The 18,114-nt window shown below is 33.6% G+C and overlaps 1 protein-coding gene across 7 annotated transcripts in view; it reads right to left on the bottom strand.

The window, feature by feature from the left end:
* Positions 1-18,114, bottom strand: part of ROBO1 (roundabout guidance receptor 1) — a 1,104,762-nt gene that overhangs the window by 934,382 nt on the left and 152,266 nt on the right. For 6 of the 7 annotated variants that reach the window (XM_049709940.1, XM_049709942.1, XM_049709947.1 and 3 more), the window contains exon 1: positions 5,734-5,836. In XM_049709940.1, the coding sequence (XP_049565897.1) occupies positions 5,734-5,821 (88 nt within the window). In that variant the 5' untranslated portion in view covers positions 5,822-5,836. Of the gene's footprint in view, positions 1-5,733; positions 5,873-18,114 lie in introns of those variants that run through there. The other variant, XM_049709943.1, reaches the window with a different exon arrangement.

Genomic DNA, 18,114 nt, shown 5'->3' with positions numbered 1-18,114 from the left:
CTTGTTCACCTGCTCCATGAAGACTTCCATGTACTCCTCAAGTTGTTGCTGTACAGAACCTCATCCTTACTTACAGGACATGTCTGTTTTCCCTCGGTGGCACTTGTAATTAGCTACTATCCCACTACAACCATATAGCACAGACTAGGCCAGTGACACTCAGTTATAAATAATAATGAGATTATTTCAATGTTAGTAAGAGCAACTCCATACAGAAAATCCTCTCAGTGTCCCAAATTCTTTGATCGTTGTATCTATAATTCAGATACAAATAACACAAGGTAATTCTGACATTCTTTCTGAGGAGTAAACTGACATAGGGAGAGATTAAGTTATTGACCAAAGTAACACAACTAAGATATAGAAGAGATGTGGTTCAAATATAGCCCTTTTGAACCAAAAGCCACCTTTTCTCCACTAAGACCTTCTGATAATCTTGATGTTTCCTGAGTAGTCTTTCTTTCCCTTCCTTCCTTCCTTTCTTCTTTTCTTGGTATGTGTGGGTTCTTTAATATTTTTGTAAAAATTAAATTCCAAGAAGTAACATTCAGAAAATATCTGGTTTCTTTTATTGCATGATTTTCTTCTAGCTTTCTATAATGCTTATAGAAATGTATAAAACTAAATTTTTATTGTAAGTCATTTGTAGTGAATATTGTTTCTAGATATCATATTTAGGCATAAGTCATGAATTAATACTTTGTCTTTTCATGGTCCTTAACAGAACTGACTTACCTACTAGACACAATGATATAGTGTCAGCTAACAATACAGTTGGGGCCCATGAAAATACTTTAGTTCGTTTTAAAATCAAAAGAAGAAAATAAACATTTATAGCCAAAGATTATATTCATGTTGATGCTAACACAATTTTAAAATATAATGCTTTATATTATCTCATAGCAAAAAACCCAGAAAGGCAGAAGTACCCATTAGTCATAATGCAACCCTGATTCTTAGTTCTTTTATACAGAAAATTTGCATAATTGATACATTATTCTAATTTGGATATAAATTCCCAGCCACTTAATGTCTGAGTCAATAGTTTATTAAGACTTGGACAAAGTTTAGGAAAAATTGTACCCATTAGGGAAAACTAAGTTAGAATCCTGTAAAGTCATTTTTAATTATACAGGTTAATTTTCACTGATCTATTCATTTGTTCAGTGGCTTTTTTCTTGAGCTATTGACTTTCAAAATTATATTTTTGAAACTGTAAATATTATTATGAGACAAAAATATCAAGAAACGTAAGTAAAAACAAGGCAAAATAAAACAGCAGTAGCCTTAAATCTGCTCCTCAAATCCCTGCAATATATAAATGTCTTCAAATACTTTCACCTCTTTCTAAAGGAAATCGTTCCTATACATATACTATGTAGTTTTGAATGTATTCAACTATTTCTTATATCAACCTAAACTTTTGTCAAAAGCTGTAGTTCTTAAATTTTCTGGGTATTACATTAATTGGGGATATTTGTAAAACTGCAGGTTCCTGGGCTCCAAAACCAGGCTCTCTGTTTCAGAGATTCTATCATGGGCCCTTGGAAACTTTATTTTTAATAAACATTCAAAGTGTTTCTGAAAAAAAAAAATCACGGAAGACATGTTGAGAAACACTTCTCTAGTCATATAGATTTATTAAGTAGCATTTATAATCAAATCATATTTTTAATAGTAAAAACTCTACCAATGCATAATTGGAAGAGTTAAATGACATTTGAAAGTACTTTTAAACCTAAATATTATATTCTAATAGAAAAGACAAGTAACCTTGTAAATGTTTTAAATTAATTGATAAACGTCTGAATAGTCAGTGCAATTTTAAAAAAAGCAAACTGCCTATGAACAAGCAACACTATAGTTTCTAAGTGATATGCATTTTTCTTATCACTGCTCATGGCTACTGTGCTTACAGAAACTAATCACAACTATTGAAAAAACATTTCTGTGGATAAAACCCTTTGTAGAATGCATATATGCAATATTATTAGTTAAATAAATTTGGCAAATAATGAAAGAAATGTTTAAAGAGTCTATCACATTTCAATTTCAGAAATTTACTTTCAATTTTTTTTTGGTTAGCAGATCTTAAAAATTTGAAATAATTCCTCAAATCTATTCAAAATCTGTCAGGCATGTAAAAAATAAATCACAAAAATTAGGAATATATGAGGATTGTATGTAGATACTTCCTATTATTTCTAGAATTTTACATAAAGAATACTTTTGCTAAAATGTACAGCTTATCTGTGGATGATGATTCAAACCCAGATAACACTTAGCTCCTTGCAATTACCTTCCTTTGGATAAAGCAGCAAGGTACTGAAGTGGTGGGATGGGTGGGGAGGGTAAGCAGTAAGTCATTTCAGACAATTTCACACTCAAGGCTTGTTGACATGAGGCAGGGCAAAGGAAATAACCCTGTCAGCTCCTGCATCTTTAATGAGGGACAGTGCTGCTGCACATTCAGAGAAGAGAGAGGGAAAAATAAATTACATTTAACTTAAAAGGGGGCTGTTGGATTTATTCAAACAGAAATGCAACCTTGTATGCTTCCCCATCCCCACATATTGCCATTTAAAATCTTACAATATACAGCTAGAATTCAACATTTTTTTTACCATCGATGTTCTTCAAATTTTCAATTCAATCCACTATGTGTGAAATGTATACTTTTAAAACATATCCTTTAACATTTATCTTTTATTGTCTTTCTGACATCTGTTGCAATCAGAGGTAGATGTTTAAAATGGAAAGATAGGTAACTGTCAGATTTCTTTGTAGCAGATTAGATAAAGATGTGGCCTAGCCCAGATACAGCATGCCTCAAAGATAACCGCAGCTGGCTTAAGAGTACTTTATATGTGAATAAGAGATGAGGAAAATTGACAAGATGAGCATCTAACAGTGGTTTTACTACAGAGCCTTTAATGAGCTCTATATGCAACGAAGGCTACAATTCACATGGTTGGAGAGGCTCAATCATTCCTAGAATTCACTTCTTAATTATTCCTTTTCTCTTAAAGAGGATCTACTTTGCACCAACAAGAGTATTTCTTCATTTAAAATGTACAAGTAATTTCTAGCCATCTCCCTAATATACCAACCACTTCACATACAATATTGTAAAACATAACAGCAGTTTTAAAAATGTATTATACAGGGGAACAAAATAGAAAATAAACAAAGGAAGTGGGTAATCCATCAATTCAAGCATTGTTTTAATATTTAATTACACCAAGTAACCACATCACAGTTTGACTGAAAACCTCTTTATTATTGTGGTAATAAAATAACCTACATTACATGGTTATCTTCATTGCTCCCTATTTGGTACCCTGAGGCATCTTGTTCTGGTAGATTCTCTACTAATAACTCACCATGTTCTATAGATCATATATTGCTCCTTAGTTTTTTAGAAACATGGTATATTTATTTTTTTAATTATCTGACTTTTGAAATAAATTTCTGATAAAGGAGGATATTCTTTCCTCAAGGGAAAGAGCGGAAGTAAATCAGCTGAATGAGAAACTATGTTTTTGAAAAAGTCGCTAATATTTGATCTTCCTGTCTTTGATCTTCTGAGCTACGCTAAACTCAGTCCAGGTCAAGGGCCTCTACGGAACATAATAAAGCTGGAACAGCAACAACAGAAAGAATCAGGATCTCACTTCATTCTGAGATTAATGTGAAGGAGAAGAGATTCTGAGGCTGATGACTCCTTTTAGCAGGTTTTCTAAGCTCCTTAGCCTGAAACCAATGCTCCTGGATGGAAGGCAGTTATGAAAATGACTTCCACTCCGCAGATGTTCCTTTTGAAAAGCTAACAGCATATTTCTTTTGACAGGTAAATTGCTTTGAAATAATTCTTGAACTCTCTGGCCCTGAACAGGAAAGGCATTTAGCTTTACAAATCCCATTTTTGGGTACCCTTATTTCTTTTCAAGGTGTTGCCTCAAAACGGGCCCCAAGTTACTAATCCGTATGACATATTTTTGCTAACTGCTAACCAATTGATCACCTATGTACCTAATCTACATGCTGCATTAAGCAATAAATTCATGTATTTTAAGTTCTCTTTAGTCTTAAAATGCCTGCATGTCAAATAGCAATTGCAGAGTTTTGACAAATTTTGGAACCAAATGTTCAAGTTGATATGTCTTCTCTGAAATTATACAGTATCTTCTTGAATGAAAAGGTAACTTCGTATTCCACAGATAAACCTTACATCCCTACCACACACTGTATGCACACATTCCTTCTTCCATATATCTAGATAAGTAAAGATGATTCAAACCACACTTGACCATTTTGAGATTTGATTACGTTCTCAAGAACTAGATCATGGACTGAATTTGTTGACCTGGAGCAGTTATGAGCTAGCAAGGCAGTTTAAGGACAATTACACCTAAACCCCCAAAACTATATCTATATCTAAAACTGTAGTCACAGTTTCCAAAACACTTTCATATAACCTCTTTATCCTGATGATCTGAAAGACAATGAACTACTTTGTACTTATATTTGCATTTTTCATATAATCAAAAATGCTTAACATTTTTTCATATTGTCATTTTTTGATATTGGGTTCATTCATTCACTTTAATAAATAGTCAACAGAGTAGTGGTAAGAGAATAGAATGTAGGAACAGGTTAAAATTAAAAACTTGTAGTAATTTCAGAGTGTTAACCTAATATAGTACAAAGCAGCTAAATTAACTCTGTTACAACAGATCTTAAATTTTCTATATAATACCACCCTATGGAAATGTTTTTAACAGATCTAAACATACTTTGTGTTCACACCTCCCTTATCTCCTAAATAAAATGTCAACCCAACAGAGGAAAAAAATTCAAGCCCCAAGATTATTTGAAAATCCTGATTTGTGTGTGGATACACATAAGTTACAAATAGTTGCTGAATATTAAAATAAATACAACAATAAAATAAAAATCAAGCTTCACATTTTGGTTTAACAAAATACCAAATACCATTCTTTTATGAATAACTTGGCTAAATTATGATGATATATTAAATATATTAAAGTTAACTACAATTTTCCCATAGTTTTAACTAAGAGGAGAGTTGAAATTACATTGTGATTAGTGTATCAACATATTTTTCTATTTTCCTCTACCATAACATAGGATTTAGTCAATTTCCTATAAAAGACTTTAAGTAAAGCTTTGTACAGCACCATTAATGAAATTATGACGTCAAGGAACCAGATTTCTAACATCACCAAAAACAACAGTAACCACGGCAGCAACAGAGCAGCATGTTGCATTTTTATTCTGACCTTGTTCAGCCTGTGAATTAGCACGTCACTACTCCAAAGGAATTTCAGTTTTAAATATTTTACTTTTTTTGAAGTTCCTTTTCCATGGTATTAACATGCATTATGACTTTGCTCTTCTTTTTGTTACCCATTTTTTCCTATTACAATTATTCTTGCACTTAATATAGTAACTTCTTACATGTTTCAGTAATAGTGAATTTTTCTGAATTTTCTCAGTTTCTCTAGGGAATTAATAAAATGCTCTGTATTCAAGAATAATATTTAATCCCTGAAATTTATCAGCACACATACTTAGGAAACCATTCACAAAGACTTACAAGCTCTAAAGAAAATGAACAAATTCAATTTACAACACACACAATAAAAAATGAATTTAAAGCAAAGAACGAATACGGATCAAGGTTTGATGAAACAAATGCATGGCACTTACCTGGAATAAGCTGTGCCAGGAACAGGTGGCTTTTTGACAAGTTGAGGAGTGATATTATGACCAAAAAAGGAGCATGTTTCCATTTCATCTTTGTCCCTTCCTTGCATTACACCCAGCCAGTGGTACAGATATGTTTTATCTGCGAGAAAAAAATCAACAGAATTTTTTTAATGTTGAGATAAAGACAATATTAAAAATATTTTGTGAAAAATCACAGTATAAATGCATTTAAAATATCATTTTTCAAAATGATAAAACAAATAGTTAAAATGAATATAACTTAACACAAGTATATTTTAGGATATACATTTTGAACAAATGTAGCATTTATTAATTTTGAAAATTCCTTTCAATGAGATATAAATAGCAAATGATTCCTTGGTTTTCTCTATCCTTTAGGGGATGACGGTTTCTGATTTCCCACCAATTGAGTTAGAATGCTCTCATCAGGTCTAGAAAACCTGATGGTTATTCATTTACTAGATAAATATTTACAGACTGTTCATACGGAGCCAGTCACTATGCTACTTTGGGGACACAGCAGAAAAAAAATAAAAACTAAATTCTTTCTTCATTCACATACATAAGAAATTTAAGGCCATTTTAGTTACATCTCTTTATAAACAGATTCAAAACAAAAAAACCCAAACAACTTTTGTAGCTGTTCTATTCCGAGAGGCACTGTGTATCAATCACAAAGGGCCCAAGAAAGTGCCTTGTAGGCAACAGAGTCTTCAGTCAACAAGGCCTTTGACAAGATGATGACTCTAACAATGGCAGAATAAAACTACAGGTATTCAAGTAGATGACTGATCAGTTTTGCCTGGGAGGATTTGAGACAGGCTGGGACCTGGGACTCTTTGCTACAGTGTTGCAATATTTGCACCTACACAAAGAAAATACAAAGAAACTATGAGACTAAAAATAACTGTGTGCATAAGCAGTTGGGGCAAATTCTGGACAAAAGATACTGCCACTTTTTTTTTTTTTTTGGCATTTGCCTTTACTTTATAAAAATACACAACTTAAATACATATGACACTCTCTATACAAGACATAAACAGCTGTTAGATACTGCCACTTTTGAAGAGCCCCTAGCAAACACAGGGACAAAAGCAGGGTACTGTGCATGCCACCTGTAGAAAATGCTCTTCAGAATTAGAAAACATAATAACCAAGTATCAAATTATATATAATATGTATACATAATATGTGTGTGTATGTTTTTCCCCTAATAGTATATTGGTATATTCAGGAAACTTTAAGGGGAGCTGTCTGCCTGGGTGATAGTTTGCCAGGATATAATATGATCGAAAACTGAGAAGATAAAGACAGGTAATGAGGAGTCAGTGTAGAGTTTAATGACAGATGATAATATGATCTAAATTACACTTGTCCTTATGTATCCACAGAGGATTAGTTCCAGGACATCCCACGGACACCAAAATCTGCAGATGCTCAAGTCCCTTATATAAAATGGCATGGTATTTGCATATAACCTACACACATGCTCTCCTATACTTTAAATCATCTCTAGATAACTTATAATATCTGATATAGTATAAATGCTATGTAAATAGTTTAAATACAATATAAATTCTTTGTAAATAGTTGCCAGTACACATCAAATTCAACTTTTGCTTTTTGGAACATTCTGGACTTTTTTTTCCAATATTTTTGATCCTTAGTTGAACCCAGAGATGAAGCGCACAGATATGGAGGATCAACTGTTATTTAGAAGATAACTCTGATGAGAATGTGAAGGATAAAGTCATTCTGAGGAAAATTAGCACAGAGGCCATAATAATAGTGCAGAAAAGTATAATGAATGCCTACAAAGGACACTGGCAGAGGAAATGGAACAAATGGCTCGTAGGGAGGGTAGGGGGTAGGGAGGCACATAAGTGACACCAAACAAATACACTTTGCAAAACTTGGCAATTGATTAGATCTGGGAGATAGGAAGTGGAAGGACATTTATTCATCTACCCAAAAACACACACATAAATCTAGCACAATATACAATGTAATTCAGCCCCAAAGAAAAATAAAATTCTATCACTCATTTTTGTGGCTCTCAGAGTTCCAACTTGAAAAAAGGATGACTGACTTCATTCTGCCGGTTTATCTGCACCAAGCTATTGTCAATCTGTCTACTTGAGCTGAACTGTCCTTACTTTATTACTTATCACTGCAGAGTTAATTGCCAACTTTTCCTTTAGCAGAGCTGCCTAATCCTCCGGCCAGACAGCTATAATCATCTGGCCTCACTGAAGATATATGAGGATTATTTCTTCCCTCTTAAGAATTCTGCAAGCGACTCCTGTCTAGGCTAGAACTTTGCCTCCAAAGAAATATTCCTGGTTACGATGGGTTCAAATTTGTGGTCTGTCTTCCTTGTTTGGGGCTAATGACCCTCTCACTTTCTTTTTTTTAATTAATTTTTATTGGAGTATAGTTGATTTACTCTGCAACTTTCTTTATCCTGGTATGAATGACACTCATAAATGACATTATATACCCACGTTATCTTTCATACATTTTCTGTCTTAAGTGTCAAATGAGAATAAAAAGTAGATTATATTTCTACAGAAAAGCACAAGCCTAGATGGTCAGTTCTACTCTTCAGTCCATACTATGCAGCTGTTAGTTTGTCTAGAGGCTCTTTTTCAGGGTTATCCATTGAATGTTCTGGCTTAGAGTCACATTTTGCAGTGATGTGCCCATGATTAGCTCTTCCAGAGATAATGTGTAAATATACTGCATTCTAGTAATTTCTGCTTGACTGGGTTTTGCTATAATAGCTACCCTGTCTTCTTGGATCCTGCTTGCCTAGGGATTTCTCACATTCCTCCTCAGTCTGTTTGATTATTGTGTGCACTAGACACTAGAGTCCCTGTTTTGGAATAGACCCTAGACCTCTGATTCCTTAAATGTGCATAAGCAGTTTTGCCTCAGCTTTTGATATAAATAAAATCATGTATGAATCTAGAGGCTGTTTCTAATTTGGTTATTATTTGAAGATCTAGAATGATTTTATTAGTTAAATGACATTTTAAAGTCTATTTATTGAAACTGAGGTTTTCATATCTGGGGTTAATTATAGTCCAACAATTGCATTAACAATTATATATAGCCTGTTAGTAGCAGTCAGTCTTGATAAAATAAAGGTCCTTATCAGACATGTACATTCTTCTTTTAAATCAATGCAATAATCATAAGATCATAAGAAAGTAAAACTGAAAGTATAAACATTTATTATAGTTGGTTGAACTGCTACAAGTTATGTTAACAGACAGATATGTATTTCAAACTTCTATAATGTTTTAGTATGAATATTCATCAAACAAATTTTTATTATCTAAGGACAATTTTGTGACTTTACAAAATAGTCAGTGGCTAGTAATATAACATGATTTTGAGCTAGGATCCACAAATCAAAAGTGGCAATTGCATTATTTGCTGTGTACGCACATCACAATACATTGAAGTTTTGATCTTCGAGTCCTCTCTGAAAAGGAAAGTAACCCAAGATAAAAAATAAGCTTAATAGCAATTACAATGACCTTTTGTTTAAAATCACTTTTTGACATATTAACAACAGGACAATTGATGTTAGTGAAGAATGTGATGCAACTGTGCTTAGATTCTGAGTATTACGAAATAGTGAACTCAACAACCACAACCACAACCCCTTATAAGAACACTTTTCCCCATAGATGTGTATATATACACAGTACTGCCTACTGTCAAAGTATTAAAAATGAATATCTATACAGTTTTGAGTTAAGAAAACTAACATGATATGAGAAAAGAGAAAAACAAGCTACAATATCCCTTTCTATTGTGAAATATTAAGCTAACTAGACATTACAGAATTATTTAGTGCAATATAAATTCTCTGAAATGTAATTTATTTGGGAATGATAAGTATATAGTAGTAATATAGTGTAGTGTTTTAGAAGCATAGATGGTACAACCAAACTATTCAGGTGTGAATCTCAGCTCCACAACTCAGATGTTGTTTGATGCTGAACAAACAATTTAATCTCTCATAGTTTCATCTTTCTCAAATATAAAATGTAAAGTAATAGTAATAGTCACAACACCGGTTGAGCTAATATGCATGGAGTGTTATAAGACTGTCTGTTCCATCATTTGATATCTATAAATATTAATATCATAATGACCCCCAACTTCAAATAGAATCCAATGAGGTTCCCCAGTGATGATGGACCCAATCTTAGATTTGTATTTACATGTTGCTTTACATTTTATTTTATTTTGTTTTGCTTTACATTTTAATAGTGTCTGTGTTAGGTTTAACTTGCAAGATGTTAGCGGTCTTGATTTATTTTAATGAACTTTATTAAGATGAAATTTATATATGATAAAACGAACCAATTTAAAGTGTAACGTTCAGATTTGTCACACATAGAGACCCATACGACTTCCACTCCAATCAAGATGCAGATGCTTTCTACAGGGGCCTTGGTGTTGAAAGATAATATGTTATATGCATATGCTGTGTATATGTACATGTGGCTAATGCAGGTTTTCAAATAATAGGCTGGTCTATCCCCTGTTTTTAAGAGGATGATTGCTCAAAGAGAATTTTTGAAAATATATTTTGGGATAATCATGTTCCTCTGATTACTAATGAAATTTCTTACAAAGTAAAAATGTCCCACATGAAATTAATTTTGGTAAATGCATGGATCAACAAAATAAAAACATTTCTTTAGGCACACATTTTGGATTACTTAAGATAATATAAATATTTGCTAAGCTTATCAGTGCAACATGATGACTGTTTTTCAGCTTCTTCTGAAACTCTTCATCATAGGTAGCTCCCCCTTCATTTACCTCTCCCCCTATTCCCCTTCCTCCTCTTCCTTCTTCTTCTTTTTTTCATATTTGGAAGGACAGAAACTGTATTTACTGAGGCTTTCCTCGTTATTAACCATAACTTATTATCTAAGTTACAGTACTCTCTTGCTCTAGAGAACCAAAATATTTTTGGAGTCTTGTCTTCTCAGTCTTTTCATTTTATTCAGCTTAATTTTTTTTTTTTTTTTTTTTTTTTTTTGCGGTACGCGGGCCTCTCACTGCTGTGGCCTCTCCCGTTGCGGAGCACGGGCTCCAGACGCGCAGGCTCAGCGGCCACGGCCCACGGGCCCAGCCGCTCCGCGGCATGTGGGATCTTCCCGGACTGGGGCATGAACCCATGTCCCCTGCATCGGCAGGCGGACTCTCAACCACTGCACCACCAGGGAAGCCCTTCAGCTTAATTTTTAACTGCTGATCATTCAGTGGGTCAAAAGTTAGGAAAAAGTTGGAAATTTTCAATAACACAACAAGATCAACAACTGTTGATTATTTCTGCCCTAGTCTTGGATAAAAGAAACAACAGTGGCAAATAATAGCTGTTTCTAAAAACCATTTGTCTTTGTGAGATCAATGACCTGAAATGGCCAGCCTCATTTTGGTTATTGCATGTAACAGATGAATCAGTCAGCAATCTACATATGGAGTAAAGAGATATTCTCCGCCTTTACAAATTGGATAGACTGAAGCTTGGTCTACCCTATAGGACTATCCACCTAAAGCTCATAAAGGAAAACCAATCATCAGAAATTGAAGGTCTCTATTTAAATCAGTCTTTGGAAAATTCTGGAACTTAAATTAAAAATCCAAAATTAGGTTTTGCAAAAGAATTATAATTAAACAAATAATCAATAAACACTCTTGAATAGTTAATATATGGAGGCAGTGGAGATTCAAATAGGTGTGAAACAAATCTACTTTCTTAATGTAAGAGCCGAAGATAATTTATTATATACTAGTGACAAAGATAAAAATGATTAAGTTGGGCATGGAGGAAGTAGTCTGAAGGTGGTCTGGGGATAGGGCTGGTCTAGCCTTTAAAGAGTTTGTTGAAGTTACACAACTGCTGAAACTGGTAAAATGTATTCAGTGAGAGGACACACTCAAGGTGTAGATAAGTACGGCAAGAATGGAAGGTTTGTATAAGAAGGTAAAATTAAATAATACATAATATATATGCAGTACTTCAAGGTTTACTTTTTTACTAGCCCATCAGATTTAATATTAGGAAAATAAGTCATTAAATATTACCTTCACATGAGAATATAAGTTCAGATCTTTATGAGACTGGTCCGTATGAATACATGTATTAGAAAATAAGTGAACTGGCATCAAATCTACTATTTTTCTTATTACAAAATCAAAATGTCAAAGAATTGCAAAGTCTTGAATGCAAGACTAATTCAAGGCTTTTCTTTATCCACAGTGTGATGGCATAAGGGAAGATAAAGCTTGGTAACAAATATATAACTTGGAAATGAAAGTGAATCAAGACAAAAGAAACCATGTAGAAAATTATTAGTATGTTCTGGTATGTATGGTTAATAGGATCTTACATAAAAGTCTACTAAGTGGATAAAAAGATGGAATAAATATTAAGACATTGCAAAGGAAAGGCAATGGAATTTGATGATGCACAGAACACTGGAGCTTAAAAAGAAAAAAAGAAAAGAAATAAACATAAATGTATAGTGCCATTCCCAAAATTTCAACCTAGAAAATAAAAAGCTTAATAAGAAATGTGTCTGTGCCTTTGTGTGTGTTATCTTTGTAAATGACTGGCTAATCTACTCTTACTCTGGAGTTCTCTAGAATAATAATATGTATATAAATCTATAGTTAACTCTACTAAGAGTTTATTATTACTCTGTTTAGTTGGGATGCATTTAATTTGAAATAATAAGAAGTCAGAGGTGTATAATACCTTCTAAAAATGTAGGCTTAATGTTTTCAAATAGACAAGGCAAACTGGAAAAATTTCTACCAAATTCTTAAGTTTTCACATCTCCTAGAAAGAATGTATTATTTGAAAATAGCATAGTGCATATAAAAGCCAAGTACTTAAACCACAGATTTAGAGCACCTATGTATATATTATAATTAATTTATGATACATTTAGCTTCTCATATACTTAGAGAACCCTTCTCTCATAGAAGGAGTCAAATACTATATATTTAGTCAGATGTTTAAATTATCCTAAACCCCAAATATTAATATCCTAGACTTATTAACTTATTGTCACTATTAACTTTCTGACTTCGTTTATATACATAGATATTTGTAGAGGAAAACAAGAGGAAAGGAAAGAAACTAAGAACAAAAGACTCTGGAAAGTAAATTTGAAATCAATACTGAGAATAAAATACGTTAAAAAAAGTACAGAAGTGAAGACAAGATTAAGACAACCCTGGAAAATTGGGTAGAGAGCTAATCAGGAGAAGCAGAAATAAGAAAATTAGCAAGGTTCTCAGTGGTTTGTCACCTAATTTCTTGAAGATCCTGGATATGTATGCATAGCTACATTACAGTGTTATCTGAATGGATCATGGACCCTATATCCAATTAAGACTTCATTCATTTCACAAAAGATTAATTAATTCTTATCAGATTTCCAGGAAACACAACATTTTAAACATACTGTGAAGAAACTCTGGGCATGATGACAAACCTCAGGTTGTATATAAAGAATGAGACCTTTATTCTATGTCATAAATGTACTAAAATAGCTTATCAAGTCAGGATGAAGACTCAAATAAACTAATTTTTTATTTAATTAGTTCACTTAACATAGTCCTTCTATGTGTCCCAGGTAGACAGATATATTACCATAATTAATAGTCAGAGAGAAAATTTAAAAAGTTATCTGAGACATACTTTTTTTTAGAATTCTTACTCTTCAGCCTATATCAAATTCAGAGAAACTTCCATAGACTCTTTGTATCTGCTTAAAATTTTTATGTTGAAACCTAATCCCCAGTGTGATGCTATTAGGATATGGGTCCTTTGGGAGGTGATTAGGTCATGAGGGTGGAGTCCTCATGCATGAGATTAGCATCCTTATAAAAGAGATCCCAAGGGGCTTCCCTGGTGGCGCAGTGGTTGAGAGTCCGCCTGCCGATGCAGGGGACACGGGTTCGTGCCCCGGTCTGGGAAGATCCCACATGCCGGGGAGCGGCTGGGCCTGTGAGCCATGGCCGCTGAGCCTGCGCGTCCGGAGCCTGTGCTCCGCAACAGGAGAGGCCACAACAGTAAGAGGCCCGCGTACCACAAAAAAAAAAAAAAAAAAAAAAAAAAGAGACCCCAGAGTCACAGTGAGAAGAGAAAATGGCCCTCTATGAACCAGGAAGTGGGCCTTCACCATACACCAAATCTGCCTTGATCTTGAACTTCCCAGCCTCAGGTCTGTAAGAAATAAATTTCTGTTGTTTACAGGCCACCTAGTCTAAGGCATTTTGTTGTAGCACCCTGAACAGACTAATACAAGAAGCACTTTGCCATATAGAACTAAATGTAAATGTAACGGATCTGCTATACTTCTAAAGACTTCCAAAACTTTGAACTTCTGGTTTTGTACATTTCACTGATTAGAATGTTTAAAGACATAGCAATAGAATGGATTATTAATATTTCTTAAAAGGAAAACATTAAAAGAAATGGTACCAACGAGCAGTAAAAATGAACATCATCACCTCACCAACCCATTTTGTGACCTAAAGATGTTACTATGCTATAATTTTAGAAGAATCATCACAAAGAAAGGACAAATAATTATTTTATTGCTACAAAATGAGAATCAGAAGCATCAGATGGTTCTTAAAACACTGCACATAGAATATTCAAAATACTAATTGACACCTTCAAAGAAAGTACTTTGAGCAGCCTGAAGACAGCCCAATTAATGGTCACTAAAAGTTCTACTTAATGTTTGGTCTCCTTTCAGCACGTTGAATCTGATACTTCATCAGTGGTTAAAAGCCACGGTGGCATGACTTTTGGATTAGATATATTTTAATGTAGTGCATTCCAAGAATTCACATATGCATTTCAAGATTAAAATCAATAATGACACTAAGATGGTTGTCATCCACTGGCTAGACTATGTTATCAAAATGATGGAAATGCAGTTATGTATAAAAATAAACATAATATGCTGTCCACAGGGCATGATGAAGATAAACACCAGTTTCTCTACTGTAGCTACCATAATCATTAAAGAATTGATGGCCAATTAAACTGCACAAATCCTTAGGGGGAGAGGGGAAAAAAAAGCACAGCAGTAAATGCAGAAAGGTTCAGATCAATTTTTCACCCTAAACATAGTGAAGTTCATTAGTATTGCTAACACAAAGGCAAAGGTAAAGATAGCAAAATGAAGATTTTATCTTCTTTTCACTTTAATTATAGGGGTGCCTCGGGCAACCTAGTTTTCTAACTTGTTAAAAAAGATTGTATTAATATACTAGTGGAATTGTATTATGAATAAAAAATTTAAAAGATGATTTAATGCAAAGAAATTCTACATGTAAAGATGTAGAATGTAAAGATTTGATATGAAGAAGATTCTACAAGGTTTGTTTTTTTTTCTTTTTCTTATTTTGCAGCTAAAACAAAGGCTGTCTACATCAGGAAATTTTCAAAATGAATGTTCAAATTCACAAAGATGGTTCCTTAAAAGTATACTCATGTACACAAAGACAAAAAGAAAGCAATTTTCAAACAAAAGCAATTTTCAAAATGGTGTGCTCACACTGAATCAGTCAGATGAATTCTATGCCCACTTGACCTTCAATCATATTTTTCATTTCATCATTCTGTTGAAAATTAGTGGGACAGATGATATTTGGTCATCCTAGCTGAAAGTGAATCCAGTTGCAGACCTATGTTTCTGGAAAATATCATCTTTCAAGTAATGTAGCACAGAAATAAACATCAATAGATTCACTATTCTAAAATAAGTTTTGCCTTTGATAACTTATATTTATCTGTGCACTGATAACAAAAACAGAAGAAACTGTCCGGGCATTGGTTTGGTCAAAGGAAAGTTACATATTAAGCTGGTCAGGCTTGACACCTATGTTGAGAGTGAGAAATGTAGGTGGTAGAGAGGGCAGAGGATGAGAGCGCACAAAAATGAGAGAAGTGAACAGTTGGTTTAGCAAGGATGTTCTGCTGGCCGTTCCTGGAATGAACAACAAACCAATTGTACAAGTGAGGTAGTTATCCTCTGAACATGTCTGGTGACTTTATTTTTCACTTTAGAGACCAAGACTTCAATTAAAGCCAGCTACACTGCAAGTTAAAATATCTGATGAGGTTAAAAAAAGTATATTTAACGGAATACGATGTCACTATTAGATTACTTTCTCTAAAACCAATACAAAACAAGAATATACCCAAAAGTATATTAAAATGACCTTACTCATGAGCCTATAGTTCATCCTTTTAACACTATTTCTCCAAGAACCTATTATGTGGCATCTTAACATTCAAAAATAAATAGGACACAGTCCCTGCCCCGGAACAGTTTATATTATGGCAGGGGGAAGCAGACCCACATAAACTAAATACAGCATGGTAATTTCCATAACAGAGTTTAAATTTTGTTCCATGAGATCAAAGAGAGAACAAGGCAACCAGGCTTCTGGTAAATTGGAAAATGTTCATCACAGAAGTAAACATTTCAGATGGATCTCGAAGGAATAATAGTTGTTGATCAAACCAAATGAGTTTAGGACTGGAGAAGAATGTAATTCTAAGCAAAAGTACCAACTGTGCAAAAGTATGAAGCAAAGAGACTGTTTAAAGAAAAATAAATTATTTTATTTAAATGGGATTTCAGATGACCTATATGTGTGAGGCTGTGATTGGACAGAATGCTGGAAAAATAGAATTAGGCTGAAATGTAAAGGGCTTTGTGTGCAAAAAAAAGATGTGTAATCAGAAGAATGAATTGAACAAATGTGGTTTCTAGGCCAAAAACTCTGTGAATCATGGCCATGAAGTGGGAAAGTCTGGAGACCACCCATGAGGCCGCATAGGTCACTATTGCAATATTCTGCAATCCAGCACCATGACTGCCATGTAGCAAACACTAAATATTTGTTGAATTAATGATGGGTGAATGAACACAATGATATGAACACAATGATAGTCATCTGAACTAATGTACTTGTAGAGAAGACAGAAATACACACATGAAAACTATAATATTCATGAAGTCCATGTCTATGAAAATGGTCATTATGTTAGGCAAGAAATCGTGGTGATTAAGACAGAGGATGCTTACAGAAAGCAAAATTACTTACCAATATTAACCAGAGCAAAATGCCCTCAGTTTTCAATGTTATGTGCCTTTATTTTCTAAGCAAATTGATTTTAAACACACTGCCTTGAATGTGAATGGAAACCTAAAATTGGTTCAATTCTATTGGGAGATGAGTCACAGCATCATTTTTAAATGGATGTGACATTTAAATTAAAATCTACTACTTCGGGTTTGATTTTTTAGTGCCTAAATAATTATGTTTTTTACAGCTATCCATATTAAAGCTCAATATTAATTTCCAAACTGTGAGTGCATTGCACATTAATAGTTAAATGAGCTGCAAAATTTTAGATTACTTAAGAGCAAATCGGTCTAGAAATATTATTATCCAAAATGCACATATAGCCCAGTCAATCTTAGCAATTGCCTTCACTTTTGTTGGGTTAGTTTATGAAGATATAGCAGCAGAGAGGGGACAGAAGGAGTAAGCATTAAATTTCAGAATACCAGTAATGCTACCTTAAAATAGACATTAATGAAGTAACAGAAGAGCAGGCCAAAAGTCATTTTAATATGTCAACATGCACAAATACACAACAAAAAGATTCGCACACAAAAGGCTGTGCATAAATGATGGAGGAAAAATTCTGTGGCTGGCGATTGTGTTGCATGCATTCTAGAAGGTAAGGGTTTTTGAAAGGCATTTAGCTTTAAATTACTCTGTGTTCCTTTGAATGTCCTCGGCAGGACCAGAAATGGAGGATTCAATTTTCAAAGATAATTGTGTCAGATAACTATCTCATGCCTTTTCAGCAAGAATCTGATAAACACCTAATTACTAACCAAGTGATTTTAGAGCTACATTGCTGGGCTGATGTGAAGGCTACCTAGAAAGACCTGGTCATTCAATGTATCAGAAAGGAAATGTAGTTGGACTGTAAATTAATTTCATTTATTTGGCCAATGAAATCTTATCAACTATCCTAAAGAAATAATTTATTATTTTAACAAAAGAGCAGAAATTTCATCATAAAATCAATTATAGCCACAAAAATAAACTTTCACCACAGCACATCTAAAACAACCAAGTGAAAATAAAAATAGATTCAGTTGGAGTTTCAGGCAGTTTATCTTCTTTGGGAAAGCTTTGTGCAACTATACGGATGCCATCTATTATGCTGGAAAAAAGCATAAAGTTAATAATTTTGGATGTTAGAATTTGGTTCGG

This window comes from Orcinus orca, chromosome 5, assembly GCF_937001465.1.
Source record: "Orcinus orca chromosome 5, mOrcOrc1.1, whole genome shotgun sequence".
In the NCBI taxonomy this organism is placed as follows: domain Eukaryota; kingdom Metazoa; phylum Chordata; class Mammalia; order Artiodactyla; family Delphinidae; genus Orcinus; species Orcinus orca.
Note: the sequence above shows the minus strand (reverse complement) of the source record. Positions and strands in the feature narration are given on the sequence as shown.